A 16,210-nucleotide genomic window follows, 5' to 3' on the forward strand; every position below is an offset into this window, starting at 1 on the left:
CTATCTTTTTTGCATAGGTCTTTTCACATGGTAATAATATAGCAGTAAAATCAATGCTAATTCAGGTGAAGATTTTTGTAAAAAGTAACAAATAATAATAAAATAAAAGTTTACCACCACCACCACCAAAAAAAAAAACAACAACAACATAAAATCTCAAACAAATGACCTCAGTTTGAAAATGACTGAGGGCCATGTGATACAAAAACTGTAACATTACGTCAAATTATCAACATAACTTTATTACCTGCTATATGTACATAACACTGCTTACCTGGAATGATACGTTTCACTCATCAAGCCTATTTCCTGTGTTTTCAGGACAATCTAATTCTATCCATAATCACACATTTGCACTCATATTGAACACATTACTGAACTTCACATAAAATATGACATGGAGATCCTTTGTGCTCATCTTCCATATGGAGTTAAAGAAGATGTTTACAGTAATTGATTTGGATTTTGACTTTGCACTTTGGAGACTGGTTTAGTTCACTGCATGTGGTGTAAGTGTCCTACAACATGTTGCAATACAACAAAGGTACAAAGGTCACAGCTTACTTGCACAAACAGAATATAAAGTAATAAAACTTCTATTACTATCCTGATGCTGATAGTGTAGTTGGAGAATGATCAAACAGCAGCTTCCTGAGAATATAGAGGTTTAATGCAAGAGAAACAGCTCAGCCATAGTCTTCCACACACCAATGTGCACATATAAATTAAAACAACAACATAACAATACACAAACATATTAGACTCGCTCTTTCTATTATGAAAATGCACCCTGATTTTTTGTCAAGATGCATCATAGTGCACCATATAAAACTCATTTTGAGTAAATAAACGTGATTCATTGCATCAAAGTGAAAGAATGTGTGTAAGTATGTCCCAGCTGACAGGGAATGTTCTCAGAATGTTCTAGCAAGGTTCTCTCAAATGTTCTTCCAGTAACATGCATACAGTAGAACATTTGTCTAAAGTTCTCTGGGCTTTATTGATGATCTCAGAACGTTAGCACGGAAACATTAGCTCATTCACTGAACTTACTTACTGTAATGTTTAAACTGGAAGTTCCATCTAATGTTTTTTAAATGTTACAACTTCTTTTAGAATGTTCAAAGAGCATTCAAAAATAAACATTCCTATGACATTTGATTCAGTGGAATGTTCCCTTAATGATTGCGTAAGCAAGAATAAATCTTTTTCATACTGTTTCTTCCATAAGCGCGGGCTCGGCCATTTGTAAATTTTATAGGTCTGGCTTGTTGTTTTATGGGTGTCATTTCCTTCCAGCTGTTTATAGCTTTACAAAACAGCTTGTTGTGCTGCTTGATATTGCAAACTGGTGTTTCTTCCCATATTATTTTAATGTATTATTACTCATTATTTCCGTACCGCGGGTAATGCAGAACATTCAGAAATAGAGTTTTTATAACTTAATGGGAACACTTTTTTGTAAGCTGTACATCAATAATCGAACAGGGCTTCAGTTTTCCTGTCATTGGGTTCTATTTGATTTTGTTGCGTCGCACTGCACCCTTCGTTGTAGGCGCGATGTAACATTCCGCTTTTGGGTCATTAATCCAAGACCAGATCTTTATCATGTCCTGTGGGCTCCTGGGATGGACCAGAATCAGACTTTTGTACGCACAAGGATTCTCTCTGTGCTTCTCCTCAATGTCAAAGGTCTTAAAGCCCATGTGTTTCTCTGGTACTAGTCCCAGTCTCTTCAGACACATCCCAGTGTAGACGTCGTCTATCGGGTACAACGTGACCAGACGCGAGATCGTTCTTAACCGCAGCCCCAGATTCCCAGAATACAGGTAGCCTCCGCCTCCGGCGTACGGTGGGTAAATTCCTCGAAACACGCTCTCGGGGATGTAATACTTGAGGTGTTTGGTCCGGTGTGGTCCTGCATTGGCGATCACATCGCCAACAAAAAGGTCCTGAGTCTTGGACACATTGCCCAGGTAAGCCAGTATATGCTGCGTATTGACGAAAACATCGTCGTCACCTTTGAACACATACTTTGCAGAAGCGCAATGAGTTCCAAACCACTCCAGAAAGAGGACTTCCTTTAAAGTGAGATTGAAGAACGAGTCTCGATAATCCCACTGCAGGACGTCACCGTACAACGCCGATTCGTGCTTGACCATGTCCGACAAGTTCGGGAAGTGATCCGTTGCTGCCATGCTGCCAAGTAGGAACACCGTCACAATGCGCCGGCCGTCGAGGATCCCAGCGCGTCCCCATGATTCCCGTATGGCCTGCCGTCGGTCGAAATGTGCCGCAATGGACTTCACTGCAAGCAAGAGGTACGGCGGTTCAGAACACACGTTGGGTGCGTCCGTTATCAAGGGGTACGACCTGCATCCCATGTACAACAAGAAGTCCTGGAATCGCTGTGGTAGGGACTTAAAGTCTTCGATCTCTGTCGTCACCCTGCTGTCCGGCTGGCAGGGACTCGTGCGATTCAGCCAACGTGGGATTCCCTGAAAGTCCGGAGGGGGCTCGCTGCCGTTTGCGAGTGGCAGGTAGTAGATGTCATCGAGCCGGTCCTGCATACGATTCCAGAACGCCAGACTGACTTCCGGCGTCTTCCAGAACTTTTTGGGCGTCAGTTTCCCTCGCCTGTACATGTCTCGGCCCTGCCCGTAGCTTCGGGACACTTCCACCACGACGTAGATGAGGATGTTGGCTAACATCAGCAATCCCAGCAGCTTGGTGGTCTTCCAGCTGCCGTTCATCTTGAAGATGCCCTTACCACCTGAAGACACAGAAAGAGAATTATTATATGTTGGGTTACAGTCCGGGAACACAGGTGTGGAAAGGTGAAGGTCGACAGAACATGGTGGAGAAAGTGGGATGGGCAAACCACAGTGACCTGGAAAGTGGAGGAAGTTAACTTATGTTAGTAACTATGATAGTTACATTAGTCAAAGCCAGTTAGTATGGACTTGAGCTGTGAGTGTTTGATCCAGCAGCATACAGATTGTGTTTCAACCTCAACCATACACCAAAATAATGTTGTGGGTCACATTTAAAAGGGTCAAAACTGCTGGTTTTGAGCAGATGAGAGTGCTAGAGGCTTGTAGTGTTTTTGTAGCACATACCTCACCTCAAAAAAAGCAGCAGGCAGAAACTAACCACAACGGATACATGATTCCCCAACCATGAAGTGCAATGAACAACCTTTGCATGTCAGTTTTAGTAAATGATTAAAAAAGAGCTCAAATGACTCATCCAAAAATTAAACATCTATCATTAATCATTTCAAATGCTGCATTTTTTTCCCCATGCAACACAAAATTATATTTTTATTATTAGATTTTTAATTAAATTTACAGTTGTTTTTAACATATTAATGCTCCAAAATTAATACAATAAAAGCCATAAAAGCACAACTGGTGCATTTGAAGTGAAATCATAGCTCTGTGCGTAGAATAACCTGTAATTTAGGTATTTTGTTCTACACACAAAGCTGTAATATGATTTAATAAGGTTCAGAAAAATAAAATTAAAACTTCTAGGGTGAGTAAAAATAATTTACATTTCTGGATGAACTATTTCTTTGAGAAAGAACATAAACAGTAATGAAACAGTAAAGTAACGGCTGGTCCGTTACTCACAGCGAGGACATCTGCAGGGCAAGTCTAGGGTGAGATCCATGAGTGAGTCCGGTGGGACACGTCCAGGGTTTCTCCTCCTGTAACTGTACCTGAACAGTAACGGATGAACCTGCAGCATATCAGCCAATGTTCGATATACTGAACCCAAGATTTCTCTCTGTTTCAGACTCCACGCCATCCTACATTGTGCTTCCTTCTCTCATTCATTCAGAAACATCATGTGTTCCTCATGACACCAATTACAGATGTGCAACGTCAGACTCTTCCTAGTCTCCTACAGTCAAACCTTTGACATTGCAGTTTATTTTGACTCGGGAAGACAGGAAGAGCACATTTAAAAATGTGTAATCTCAGTTTGGGTTGATGAAATAGATTATATACCTCAGATTCTGTAATCAGTCCAATGATATTCAGTTTCAAAAATCTGGCATCAGCTTTTCATAATGTGCTTTCAATATGCACCAGATGGTTGAAGGTGGGTATTGTTGACTAAACTGTTTCAGATCGCAGGAAACCTTCAATAGCATACCACAAATCTATTTTATTACTGCACTGTAGATCTGAACACATGCTATCATTGCCCTACTTTAACACTTTTAGCGACTAAGTGACAGCGTATTAGCACGGTCCAAACCAGACAATGCATTTAGGATGCTATCACTGATTATACTGTCAGAAAGTGTCTGATTTAATCACAATTAAACTTTAAAGCCTTCTTTATTCTGAGACATGTAGGCTATTTGTGATATCGATAATAATGAGTGTTAGGGACTTTTATAAGTAGTAAGTTACAATAATGAGTTACTCCCTAAAAAAGTAACTGATTGTTTTACTTTTACAAAAAAAAAAAAATTATCATCTGGGCACGGCTTGCTTGTTAATTTTTTTGCATGAAAAGTTCTGTTTTATAAGCCCAAAAGTGAAACGAACAAGCCTCAAGCTGAAGGAAATGCCAATTCCCATCTGTACAGTAGAGGGTGCAGCTCAAACAAACCTTTGAGCTCTGCTGCTGTTCTGAGGTGCATGAAGAATAAACTGCAGCAATAAAGAAAATGAAACAAATGTTAAGTTTATCTAAAGTAATTTTGCTTATTACCATGGTTGAACTGGATCATCAGATGTCAGCAGTAAAGACATTGGTTAATAAAAAGGGATTAAATGCATAAATTATATTTGTGCTATTTAATATATTTAAATACTGCATTTCATTGTTTTTATTCATTTTAAGAAATACTGAATCAGTTTTCCGGCAGGTGAGATTAGTAAATACTAATGATGTCTCTCAACATGGGGACAAGACTGGCATTCATTAAATGGGAAACAAAGTCACTGCTCATTTATTTATAAATTAATAAGTAATGTGCCACTTTACTGAAAAAAGTAATCTGATTACATAACTCACAATATTTGTAATGCATTACCCCAACACTGATTATAACACAATTCATAATAATGCCAGTAATGGCCACGTACCGCCTGGTAATGCTCTTAACAAAAACTGCTTGAGTGGCTTACTGTTGCTATTACATCCTCAGGTGAATGCAATTTGTTCACCGCTAAGTAAAAAATGGAACACACTGAATTCCGTATGGATTTAATGCGGATTGGAAAACAGTGAAATTGCTTTCAGCTGAATCATTTAGACCACACACTCACTTTTTAGTAAAGTAACAAACACGGTAAGAAAACAAAAACACTGATGTATGATAAAAAGGGAAAATGTGGTTTTCATTTAGATGTATTTAAACTGTGTTTCATCAAGTCCCTTGATGAAAACTGTGATTTTAAAGGTGTAGTCAACATCCTGAAGACACAGGCTAATACTTCTGTACAGACGCTGTACTGTAAACGGCAAATAAGTTGTGTACTGTACATTAGATCTCTGACTTGCTTACAAATGTGTTGATACTCTTATCATTACTAGGAATATTTTTACAGACGTCATGATTTATTTCCTTAAACTCAGGTAGCCTGTTTTTGTAAGTGTATGCTTTGTGCGAGTAACAGTCTGAAATCCAATAGCCTATTTAGAGCAAATCCTCTCAGATCAAATATGACACCGGTTGTTGGACATCAAAAGAAATCTCAAATCTGTCCTAACTCGATTTCATGATGTGCACCAGATCTTATTAGAGAACAATTCACTTGTTTTCTTCTCCCACGTAACTATTGCATGACTGATGGATCATGGCACACATACTGTACTTTTAGCCTACACTCTTAAAAATAAAGGTGCTTCACAAAGAACCATTCAAGAACCATCTCTTTCTTACCTGTTTATGATATGAAGAACCTTCAGATTATAAAGGTTCCTTTTAAATGTTCTTTATGGAACCATTTAGAAAAAAAAAAATCTATTGCATCGTGAAGCATCAGACATCACAACATTTTCCGATTTTTGTTACCTATCCCTTTAAAAATCTGACAGAAAGATAAGACAAATCTTTCAATTGCCTTAATAAAAAGATAAGGGTGATGCAGGTGAGCAACAGAGCTTCGTGTCATGTAGTAAAATACATTTGATTTGCTTTTTGTCATCATTTCAACATGTTCCACCTTATTTTGGCATTGGTAAGTCTTAACTCGTAGTGTAATCTTGTCTGAATGTACCTGTGCGTGAAGGTGTGCGTCTTCTCACCAGTATAACAGCGGTTTCTTCTTCAACAGTTTCTTCTTCACAGACATAACATTTTCCTCTATATTTTGCTCTCAGTCCACCGAACGGAACTGTTGTTGTTGTTTATTTCTTTACTGGATTTCTGAAGTGCCGTTTAAAGGCAGTACTGCAACTGAATGTGCCGCGTGTGTTTGACTCAGGTCAGAGTCTCCTCCGCAGACTGCGCGAGCGCCTCCCACACGACGGACGCGCGCACGCACGCCTGCGTACATGCTTGACCACGCGCGCCGGGGTAAATTAGTCAAATCTATTCACCAGCACACTGGTCAAACACACTTGTGAGGATGTTTGATATGCTCGTGAGTCGTGACTATATGCAGTGCTCACAAATCAAACTGTGCACCTCTGAGAGCAGCAGGTTAGGGGTGGAGTGAGGGTTGGTGTTCTTCAGCAAATATCACCACCTCCTTGTAAATATCATTTTGTCCTTAAAATGTCCTTAAAATGTATTTGAATTCAGATTAAGGCTTAAAACTTGCCTCAGGGTAACAAAACTATTTTCTTCACTTTGCAAGCAAATGATGCATTAGGTCTATATGCTTAAAAAAAACACTAAAGCCCACACAATAAGCCCTAGAAGTCTTTTAAAAATATATTTTCTTCATCAAGTTTTTTTTTTTCAATTTTTTTTTTAAATGACTGCATTTTAAAATGGGTTTTCTTTATATATATATATATATATATATATATATATGTGTGTGTGTGTGTGTGTGTGTGTGTGTGTGTGTGTGTGTAAGTGTTTAAATGTGTTTGTTGCCTATGGAATACAGATGTAGCCACCACAAACATTATTGCACTTGTGTAAAATTTTTATTTATTGGTATATCCATTCAAATAAGGCATAAGAAGATCATTCTCTGCTGTTTTTAATTTTAGTATTCTGACAGCAAACTGCATGACACTCATTTGCACAAATATTTATTTTTTAAACTCTTTGTTCTTTTTTTATTAATGAGAACAATTTTATGTAAGAAAAATCAATTAAATTTTTTTCCTATCAAATATTTTTCTAACAATATTTTATTCTGTTCCATTCTATATTCAGCACAATAACCCAAGCATTACCAGTAAGTTCTGTAAGTATCAGCCTACTAAAATGAACAAATTACTCATTATTTATTGGTGACCATTAGTTTGCAACATATTGACATAAATGCATGTCCCTGTGTAGCTTTATGCAGACTGTCTAGAAGTCTTCACGTGCGATCATCACTAGGAACCTCATATGATACTTTTCAAAGGCCGCACCCATTGTCTTCTCATCTGAATAATTAACAAGGCATCCACCAGCTTTAAATTAAAGCTGGTTAAACCAAACATTTGCTGTAAATGACAGAACGGGAACCATCTGTTTGAGCTGCACCCTGATCAATCCTCATCTGGTTCATGTCCATGTTTTCACACCTTTGAGACAAGAGACACGTCTCAACCTGTTCCCCTGAAGGGTAGATGGATGGTGTAAACTCGTTTTGAATATTTAAACAGGATGGGTGGCATCTCAATCCGTTAACAAATACTGAGTCTCCAAACATAGACTAAACATGATACAGGAAAGAAAAATAAAATAAAAAAGGGGTACAAAATAGCATCCAAAACTGTTCAAAATAAACTTAAAAATTCAGTGGATGTTGTCTTGTCACCTCAATAGGAAATCACATGAAAGCTAAAAGTCATTTTATTGTTTAATCATATAATTTATAATTTTTGTTCTAATTTACTGTATTATTACAAGTTTTAAAATGATCAATTAACATAGAAATGACATATAATATTTATGCATGCTGTTTTTTAAATGACAGTAAATAAAATCTGAACAAACCAAAAAAAAATCACATTATTTTTTTTAAATACTACAAAGAAATGACATTTGTGTCATAGCAAGACACCAATTTTGCCCCTAATCATGAAAAATACGTCATCTAGGCTTTTTAGCATGCAGTATGGGAACAACTCTTCTCAATATAACTTTGACTTTCAGAATGACGACCTTTGCTCAAAAACACAGCAGTGATAAAGGATTACGATATTAGTATCTCTGCCGTTCCTAGAACAAGAAATCATTTGTTACACATAATAAACATTAACTCAGATGAATTAAGAAGATTTACAGGTCCATGTCAGGTCACTGAGTCACCTGCGCTGCCACTGCTCACCATTTATCAAGTTACTACTTCATTTAGTTACTTAGTGACTACATAAAAGCGCCATTAACCCTGTGAAGTGATTTAAAGCACAGCAAATAAATCTTGAAAGAAGGACTGAAACTGGTACAGCATTAGCATAGCAAGATCATTATAGCTGGATTCACATTGGGGAATCAGATGGTCTGCCAAAATGTGTAAAATACTGTATTTACATAGTTAAAGCATAAAAGCACAAAGTGTTCACTTAAAGGAATAGTTTAGCCTTAGGCTGCAACAACTAATCGATAAAATCGACATCAATCAACATCATTATCGATTAGTTGGTTCTGCCCAAAGTGCATGTACAACTGCAGCCGGTCACATCAAATTACAGGATTTCTATGGACAAACTCATCTACAGATATTGGAGGAAACAGAATGAGCTCCTGCAGGGAAAAAAGTATGTGACCCAAGCTGCCCAAAACATGAGAAATCTTTATTTTAAGCTTCATATTGATGCATTAGCATAATGGATTGCCTGTCAGACGCTTTTACAGATGCGTGTCTTCGGTGCAAAAAAAAAAAAACTCTTAGTTAACAGTCATATCCTTATCTGTACAAATTCACACAAATTCACACAAGCCTTTCCATTTTTGCATAAAGGCCCACCCTGACAGTCTGCGTTAAAGGGTTAGTTCACCCAAGAATGAAACTCGTCCATCTTCTACTCACCCTGGAAGCACCCTAGGTGTATGTGACTTTCCTCTTTCAGAATAATCCAATCAGAGCTAAATTAAAAAACTGTCCTTGCTCTTCCAAGCCTTTCAATGGGGTAAGCGGGTGTTTGTTGTCAACAGTTCAGAAGACGTGAAATAAAGTGCGCACATCTGTAATAAAGCATTACTCACCTGGCTCCAGGGGGTGAATGAAGGCCCCCTGTAGCGAATCCATGCGTATGTTTAAGATAAATATCCAGATTTCAAACACAATAAACACTTTTTTCTCACTTCTGCTAACTGTGGGGAACCAGAAGACATGCAGGCAGATGTTGTAGTTCGTCAGCGCTGCGTGGTTAGTGACAAGCGCCGAGAGAGAACAGAACAAAATGCTGGTCACAAATCAATCAATCACCTTTATTTATATAGTGCTTTAAACAAAATACATTGCGTCAAAGCACTGAACAACATTCATTTGGAAAACAGTGTGTCAATAATGCAAAATGATAGTTAAAGGCAGTTCATCATTGAATTCAGTGATGTAATCAAATCAGAAGCACAAAACGAGGATTTGTAAAGAAAAATGTCGGAGGATTTCGAAATAAGCCAAGAGGAGACTGGATTTCCTTTGCTAAAGTAACAAACACCTGCTCCCATTGAGGATGGGTAACAAATTTCTATTTGGATAATTTAGATCAGTGCACACTGATGGCAACATTTCCCAAAGTTGCCCAGCAAAACTGCTCAAAACGTTGTTCAGTGTATTATCAACCTAACACATAATACCGAACCTGAAATCCTGATTGAGGAGATAATCATGAATTAAAAAATAAAACTATAAACTCACAGATATCCAAGTTTGAAGTTTGACAATGATTATTTATGAGGAATATAAAATTATGACAATACAGCATATAAAACAAACACATTCTCTCTCTCTCACACACACACACACACGACTATGAAAAAGCAGATGAGCTCTAGCTGCGGTGCACAGCGCTGTCGATGCTCACCTTCTGCTCATCAAACTCCAAACACACAAACTCAGAGCTCTAAAGGACAGAGAGAAAGAAACAGAGGCCAGTATGAGCAGTGAACCTGAACTGACCCAAATGCACTTTAAACAACACATCAGTGCTCAGTGTCAATGTGTAATTCAGTACCGCTGCTGACACACACCTGTTACAGAGTCAACCTGCATCAACACTGCGGTGTACGATTCACCATACGGGAAACAAAGCAGCTGTCACTCAAAGAAAACTGACATCCAAAATCCTCAGAATTCCGAACTTGTTATTTAGAACCAATTCAGAGAATGTTTTTTTTTTTCTTTTTTAAACATTTGAATGACAAAAAAAGAACTAGCTTAGCATTTCCTTTATTCAGGGTTTCCTGGAATTCTTGATTCCGATTCTGTGAACACATTTTTCCATGGTGATGATGCTAACTGAATAATTAATCATTGTCTGAGCAGTCTTCCTACTTGGTTTCTTATCTCTCTGTCTGCACTCTTTCATCTCACAATATCGAGAATCAATATTTTATGTCCATTATGTCCAAGTGGAATAATGCACGTTCAGCATTCAATTCTCGCCTGAATGCGGAAAAACACTCTTGATTTATTTTCGTGATAACGACCAGCTGACTACAACACTATACCATAATTACAGAGCAGTGTCAAAGCATTCTTTTGTAAAATGATCCAGAAAGCCAGAAGAATACGACTCTGATGACATCAGCAACTAAAGCAGGTTATGATGACGTCATCAACGGACACCCGAAGTGGCTCCTACACTGTGTTTCCTTCAAGCACAAATACAGCCTTAAACCTAAACTAAACTACAACATTAACACTATGTGCAAAATAGAGAAAAAGTTATAAATTAGAGATCAGTAACTAGTAGGAATCGGATATACATAATAAGTAGTGAACTGTGCTACATGCACACAGATTATGACAAGTGCGTTTAATAACAGGCGTATCTCTCAGACTGTCCTGTTCAGATGATGCATGAATGAATGAACTGATGTCAGGTTCCTTTTGTGTGCTCACAATAGCCATATCGCATCACCTGTAGCCATAGAGACAGTGACTTCAGTAAATATAACAACATTGGAAAGGCTTATCACAATTGCCACAACGAAATTCAATAAAAGAGCCCAATTAAGCTGCATATTCATCAGTGAAATTGAATCAACTGACAGCAGCTGCAAGCACAAGAGAGCAGAACTGAAAACAGCAGCATGATCTGAACTCTTCAGAAAACAGATCCTTCCTGAAAATGTCATGCTTTTTCACTCCTATTAGTAATTAAACTGTAAGTAACCATATTGGTGCATCTAATGCATGACTGTGGATGTGTAAAAATAGTCTCTTCTCTTCCCGTCCAACACAAACACTATCTGAAATGATCTGTGGTTTTATCCAGCAGTAATTGATCCCGTGACCCTGAATGAAGAATCAATCTCCTCGTTTCTGATGAGGGACCTTTCTGCTCTTCTGCTGAACGCTCTACAGTCCTCTATTCTCCGAGCGTGAATCATACAGAGTATAATGCATCTCTCTGCACATGGCACGAATGACACAAAACAATAAGAGCACTCACACGGACAAACAAATGGACTGAAAGTAGCATACAGTGCAGAGAGGTCTCCTCTTACAGAGCTAACTGTGCATCTACAAAAAATACACAGTCACCTAAAAAAGAAGGCTGTCTTTCTCGTCTTGACTCTTAGAGCTTAGACAATAACATTCAACAGATATTACGGATAAGCATCTGCAAACATAAAAACTCCTAAATGAACGTCAGAGGAACGAGCTGATGATAAGCAGAAAGACTTAATGGCAGAATAATGACGGCTAATGTCACTAATGGGTCTCTGTTTCCTGTAAACCAGACCTCTATTGATATCACAAGAGAAAAAGACATGGATTAGAGCCCATGCACATACTGATACAAATATATTTCAGAAACAGACTGATCCAGATAAAAAAAAAAAAAATACAAACAAAATACACTATTAGAACATTTGTAATGCTTTTACTGGTTATAATGGGACTTGTATTGGTTTTAATTGAAACTGTACTGCTCTTCTGCTAATTGGTCACCTTCTATTGGTGGCTTGTTAAAAAAAAACAATAAATCCTAATGAAACATGTCAAACATACTGCAGAAAACCATTTTTAATGGTTTTAATGGTTAAAAAGTTTAGATAGATAGATGTTGTTAGCATGTTTTTAGACACGATTATTATGTTTTGGCATGATTAGCATGTTTCTAGCATGTTTTAGCATTATTAGCATGCAGGATTAACACATTGCTAACATGTTTTAGCATGATTAGCATGTTGCTAGCATGTTTTAGCATTATTAGCATGCAGGATTAACACATTGCTAACATGTTTTAGTATGCTGCTAGTGTGATTTAGCATGTTGTCTATGATAGTCATTAAGCTTTGCTAGTGATAAAAAGCTTGAATACTCTATAAGCCTTACTGTACAAAAGTTTTCACGCCCTCAATGAAAGTCTATGGGATTTTTAGTGGATTTGGTAGTCTGGTTTTCGAAAACCATAAACCGAATCATTTAGAAAAGATTTAGCAACTAACTTTATAACAGTTTGAAGGTGTGACCCGAGTTTGGTGTTTGTAGCTTTAAAGCTCGAGAGGGAAATACTGACTACATTTCGGCTCAGAAGCAGCTTAAATAGCAGATCAGTAAATTGACTTTTTCAAGCCAACGTAAATATAAATGACTAAATAACATTTTCAGAGTGTGTTTTTCCACTTACACTGCAGTTACAGCTTTCCATAATTATTAATTTAAGCCTTCCATTGATTTCTAATACAGTTTTTGTAAACTAAACTGAAAGCAAAGCTAATTCACAGCTACAGAAGATTATTCAAAATCTCTGAATATCTGTCAGTCTTCAAAGAAGAATTTAACTAAACCATGCTATAATATTAATAACAATTAAGCTAAATGAAATTTGCCTTTGATCTTTTTGGCAGAAACATTTCTCATTTCACCTGCAATTTGCATTTTTTCCACACAAGAGCCCGGTCTGCACTACACTGAATGTCTAGTATCCTTGCAACACTTCTCATGCAGGTGTGCAGAAGATTATTCAAAACCTCTCTCAATCATCAACGAGATTAAAGAATTAAGCAAATCCACACCTGCTGAGAAAACTCTCTGGATAAGAGTTTGCATGGATGATGTGTGATGCTCCTGATATTGACTAGTTGCTAAAATATCATTCAAAACAATCTAATAAAAACATGTCTAGTGTTATTTTAGCATCGAGATACTATTACAGGTTTATTAGTATTTTAAATTACTTTTTATTTTTAAAAATACAGTTGTAGTTTTAGTTAGTATTTTGTGTCTACATACTCTAATTGTATTAATTTCTATTTAGTACATCAAGATAAACTTTTTTTTTTCAATATTTTCTTTCAGTTAATATTTCTTTTATTTTAGAGAATGAAAATGTTTTGATGGTCATTGGTCTCAGTTTTCTTGTTAATAATTACTCTCAATATTTCACCTCCTCCGCTTACAGAGGTTTTAAACTGCACTGGCAACAACAACAAAAACACATACATTTCTCATACATCCTTCAATGAGCACCCAACTTGTCACATCTCCTGCCAATGTGAAATACAATCAGACACAGGGGTGTTACTTCATTTTTTGGGACGTGTCTGCACATATTCATAGGTGTGTGCAATTATACTCTTTGTATCCTTGTATCCAGAGTACCTACATTTCCCATGGGAGTGTGCAAAGAAATCATCGTCAAAACTCTCAGGCGCACACACATCCACATATGAAGATCCACCCTTACGTTTCTAAGAACTGAACCCTCATTTGTGCTGTTTCAGTTCTCACCTGTCCTGCGCGGCCGAGCTCTAGCTCCACCAGGGACACCTGGGCCTTCCAGAAGCGCCTGCTCCAGGGTCACACCGCTGCCGCCCTGCTTCCACGTCTGCTCCGTGAGGAACGCTTCCAGCTGCGCCTGATCCATGTCTAAAATTATTAAAAATTATATCATATTTTTATACATTATTTTTAAACAAAAAGGACAAAAACACAACAAAATTGCAAAAATTCATATTAAAATGAAAATCGCAATGAAAACAAAACGTAAAATTAAAAAATATTTTAAATATTAATGAAATATTCTGAAATGACAAAATCTAAAATAACAATAAAAACAAAGAAAATACATTAAAAAATTCTATAAAATATAACAATAAAAAACAGCATTTTGATGCTAAAATAACACTGTACTGTTGTACTTTGATAAAAGATTATTTTTTTGAATAACATTAATAATAAAAAAACATCTCTTCATTTCATGGTGAATCTGATTATTTTACTAGTAAATTCCACATACATAAAAGCAAAAGGAATAATTTATGGCTTAACTCTTAATGTAATAAAAATAAAATCTAAGTTTAGAATTATACATTTTATAATGACGGACATTCTATGACTTCATTGTTATCCCCTGAATGAACAGTCATGCTATGATTTAGTGTTATGCTGCTCTCTAGTGGCAGACAGAGCACAGTGCAGTCCATGTCTGCAGGTGGTTTGATAAACAGTATGTGTTTAACAGCAGAAGTTGCCATAATAGCCAAAGCACCTTCAGAAGCGACCTCATCTTGTCATGCAGCGCGCGGAACTCGTTCTGCGTCATCTCCGTCATCTCCGCGTACAGCTCATTCTTCAAAAGCTCCTCCGTGATCTCGGTATTACCGTGATAGAGCCTCTGTCTGATTCCGTTCAGTAAAGCGCTCACACATCTCTGGCTGTCCGCGTCAGCCATGCTGGGTATTGACAGGGGTCATGTGATCTGCCTCACGCGCAGCACTTCCGGTATTTTCCCAATTTAATATAAACTTATTATGAATATAATATAAATTACTTTTAATCGTTTTTAAAAGTAGTAGTATTCGGAAATAATAGCTAATAATAAAATCTCCCATTGACAGCTCTAGTTTTTAACAGAAGGAATTCTCGGTTGTCATTTATAATTCCTAAATGATCTTTAAACTAGGTTGTTTCCTGACCTATAAATACTTTTTAAAAACGGTGACATATTCTTCCGAAGACAAGAATATGTGCAGAAAGAAAGTAAAATTAATTTGAATAGGCTATTTTAGCCTAAACGAGGAACCAAGTTTAGAAAATGTCATTGCGTACATTAATAATAATAATAATACAGCATTAAAGCGCTTTAATGGACAAACACACTTTGTTAAGAGACTTGAGGCATTTACATTCACACAGGTTCCACAATCAATGATCCCAGGGACATTCCTCTAAAAACACTCAAAGTACTTCCAGGGAACATCTTCAATCTATAACACACAAAAACAGTTGCACTTTGAACCTTCAGATTTGATTTCTTAAGCCTATAATGTCTGATTTATAATAATGAATCGCTCTGTGTTTGTCACATGCCAAGAAATGCCAGTAATGAAAATGTACCGGTTGAATTTGTGTCAGTTCAAGCTATTTATTTTTCCACCATTTCATAATGTTGAAAATGTAATTCACCAGAGTATGTGCCATGGTTATTTTGTTAACATTCGCACAACACGGTTGTTATTATGAACGGCTGTTCTTGATTGTAATTAAATGACACCATTAATAAACAGCTTCCTAAACAAGCCGAAACAATCCCAGAAATATTTTTTTTTTTGTTCCATTAAATGCACTATATATATGTGATAATGTGTATAATATATCAATGATTTAAAACCAAAGATTCACAAAACATCCACATTATGAAAAGATGTGGAAAAATATCTTAAACCTTACAATGATTTCTGAGTGATTTGATTTTAACAGCTTAATCACTGATCACCTAATCAATAGTTCAATTTATATGATCTAACTGGAAATGATTTTGTGATGTTATCTCAGCATTACTTGAGTAAACAGCCAGGTCTTGTAACACAGCAGTGCACAGTGTGAATGTATTGTTGTAACATATCTGTTTAACCTGTACAGTCTGTTCAACTGCAGCACAAAGTCCAGCATAA

The 16,210-nt window shown here is 36.9% G+C and overlaps 1 protein-coding gene across 3 annotated transcripts; it reads right to left on the reverse strand.

Moving 5' to 3' along the window:
• Window positions 1-648: 648 nt before the first annotated feature.
• On the reverse strand, window positions 649-14,995 carry LOC127949283 (N-acetyllactosaminide beta-1,3-N-acetylglucosaminyltransferase 2). Of its 3 annotated transcripts, XM_052546353.1 has the most exons (3): window positions 14,806-14,995; window positions 14,046-14,183; window positions 649-2,773 (listed from the first exon to the last, which is right to left on the reverse strand). In XM_052546353.1, exons 2-3 carry the CDS (start codon window positions 14,179-14,181, stop codon window positions 1,515-1,517), a joined length of 1,395 nt encoding a protein of 464 aa, XP_052402313.1. In that variant the 5' UTR covers window positions 14,182-14,183; window positions 14,806-14,995; the 3' UTR covers window positions 649-1,514. The 3 variants fall into 3 exon arrangements, with proteins under 3 accessions (XP_052402313.1, XP_052402315.1, XP_052402314.1); XM_052546355.1 differs by lacking the exons at window positions 14,046-14,183; window positions 14,806-14,995 and adding an exon at window positions 6,274-6,546; XM_052546354.1 differs by lacking the exons at window positions 14,046-14,183; window positions 14,806-14,995 and adding an exon at window positions 6,246-6,546.
• Between the last annotated feature and the right edge of the window lie 1,215 nt (window positions 14,996-16,210).

This window comes from Carassius gibelio, chromosome B1 (assembly GCF_023724105.1).
Source record: "Carassius gibelio isolate Cgi1373 ecotype wild population from Czech Republic chromosome B1, carGib1.2-hapl.c, whole genome shotgun sequence".
Taxonomy (NCBI): domain Eukaryota; kingdom Metazoa; phylum Chordata; class Actinopteri; order Cypriniformes; family Cyprinidae; genus Carassius; species Carassius gibelio.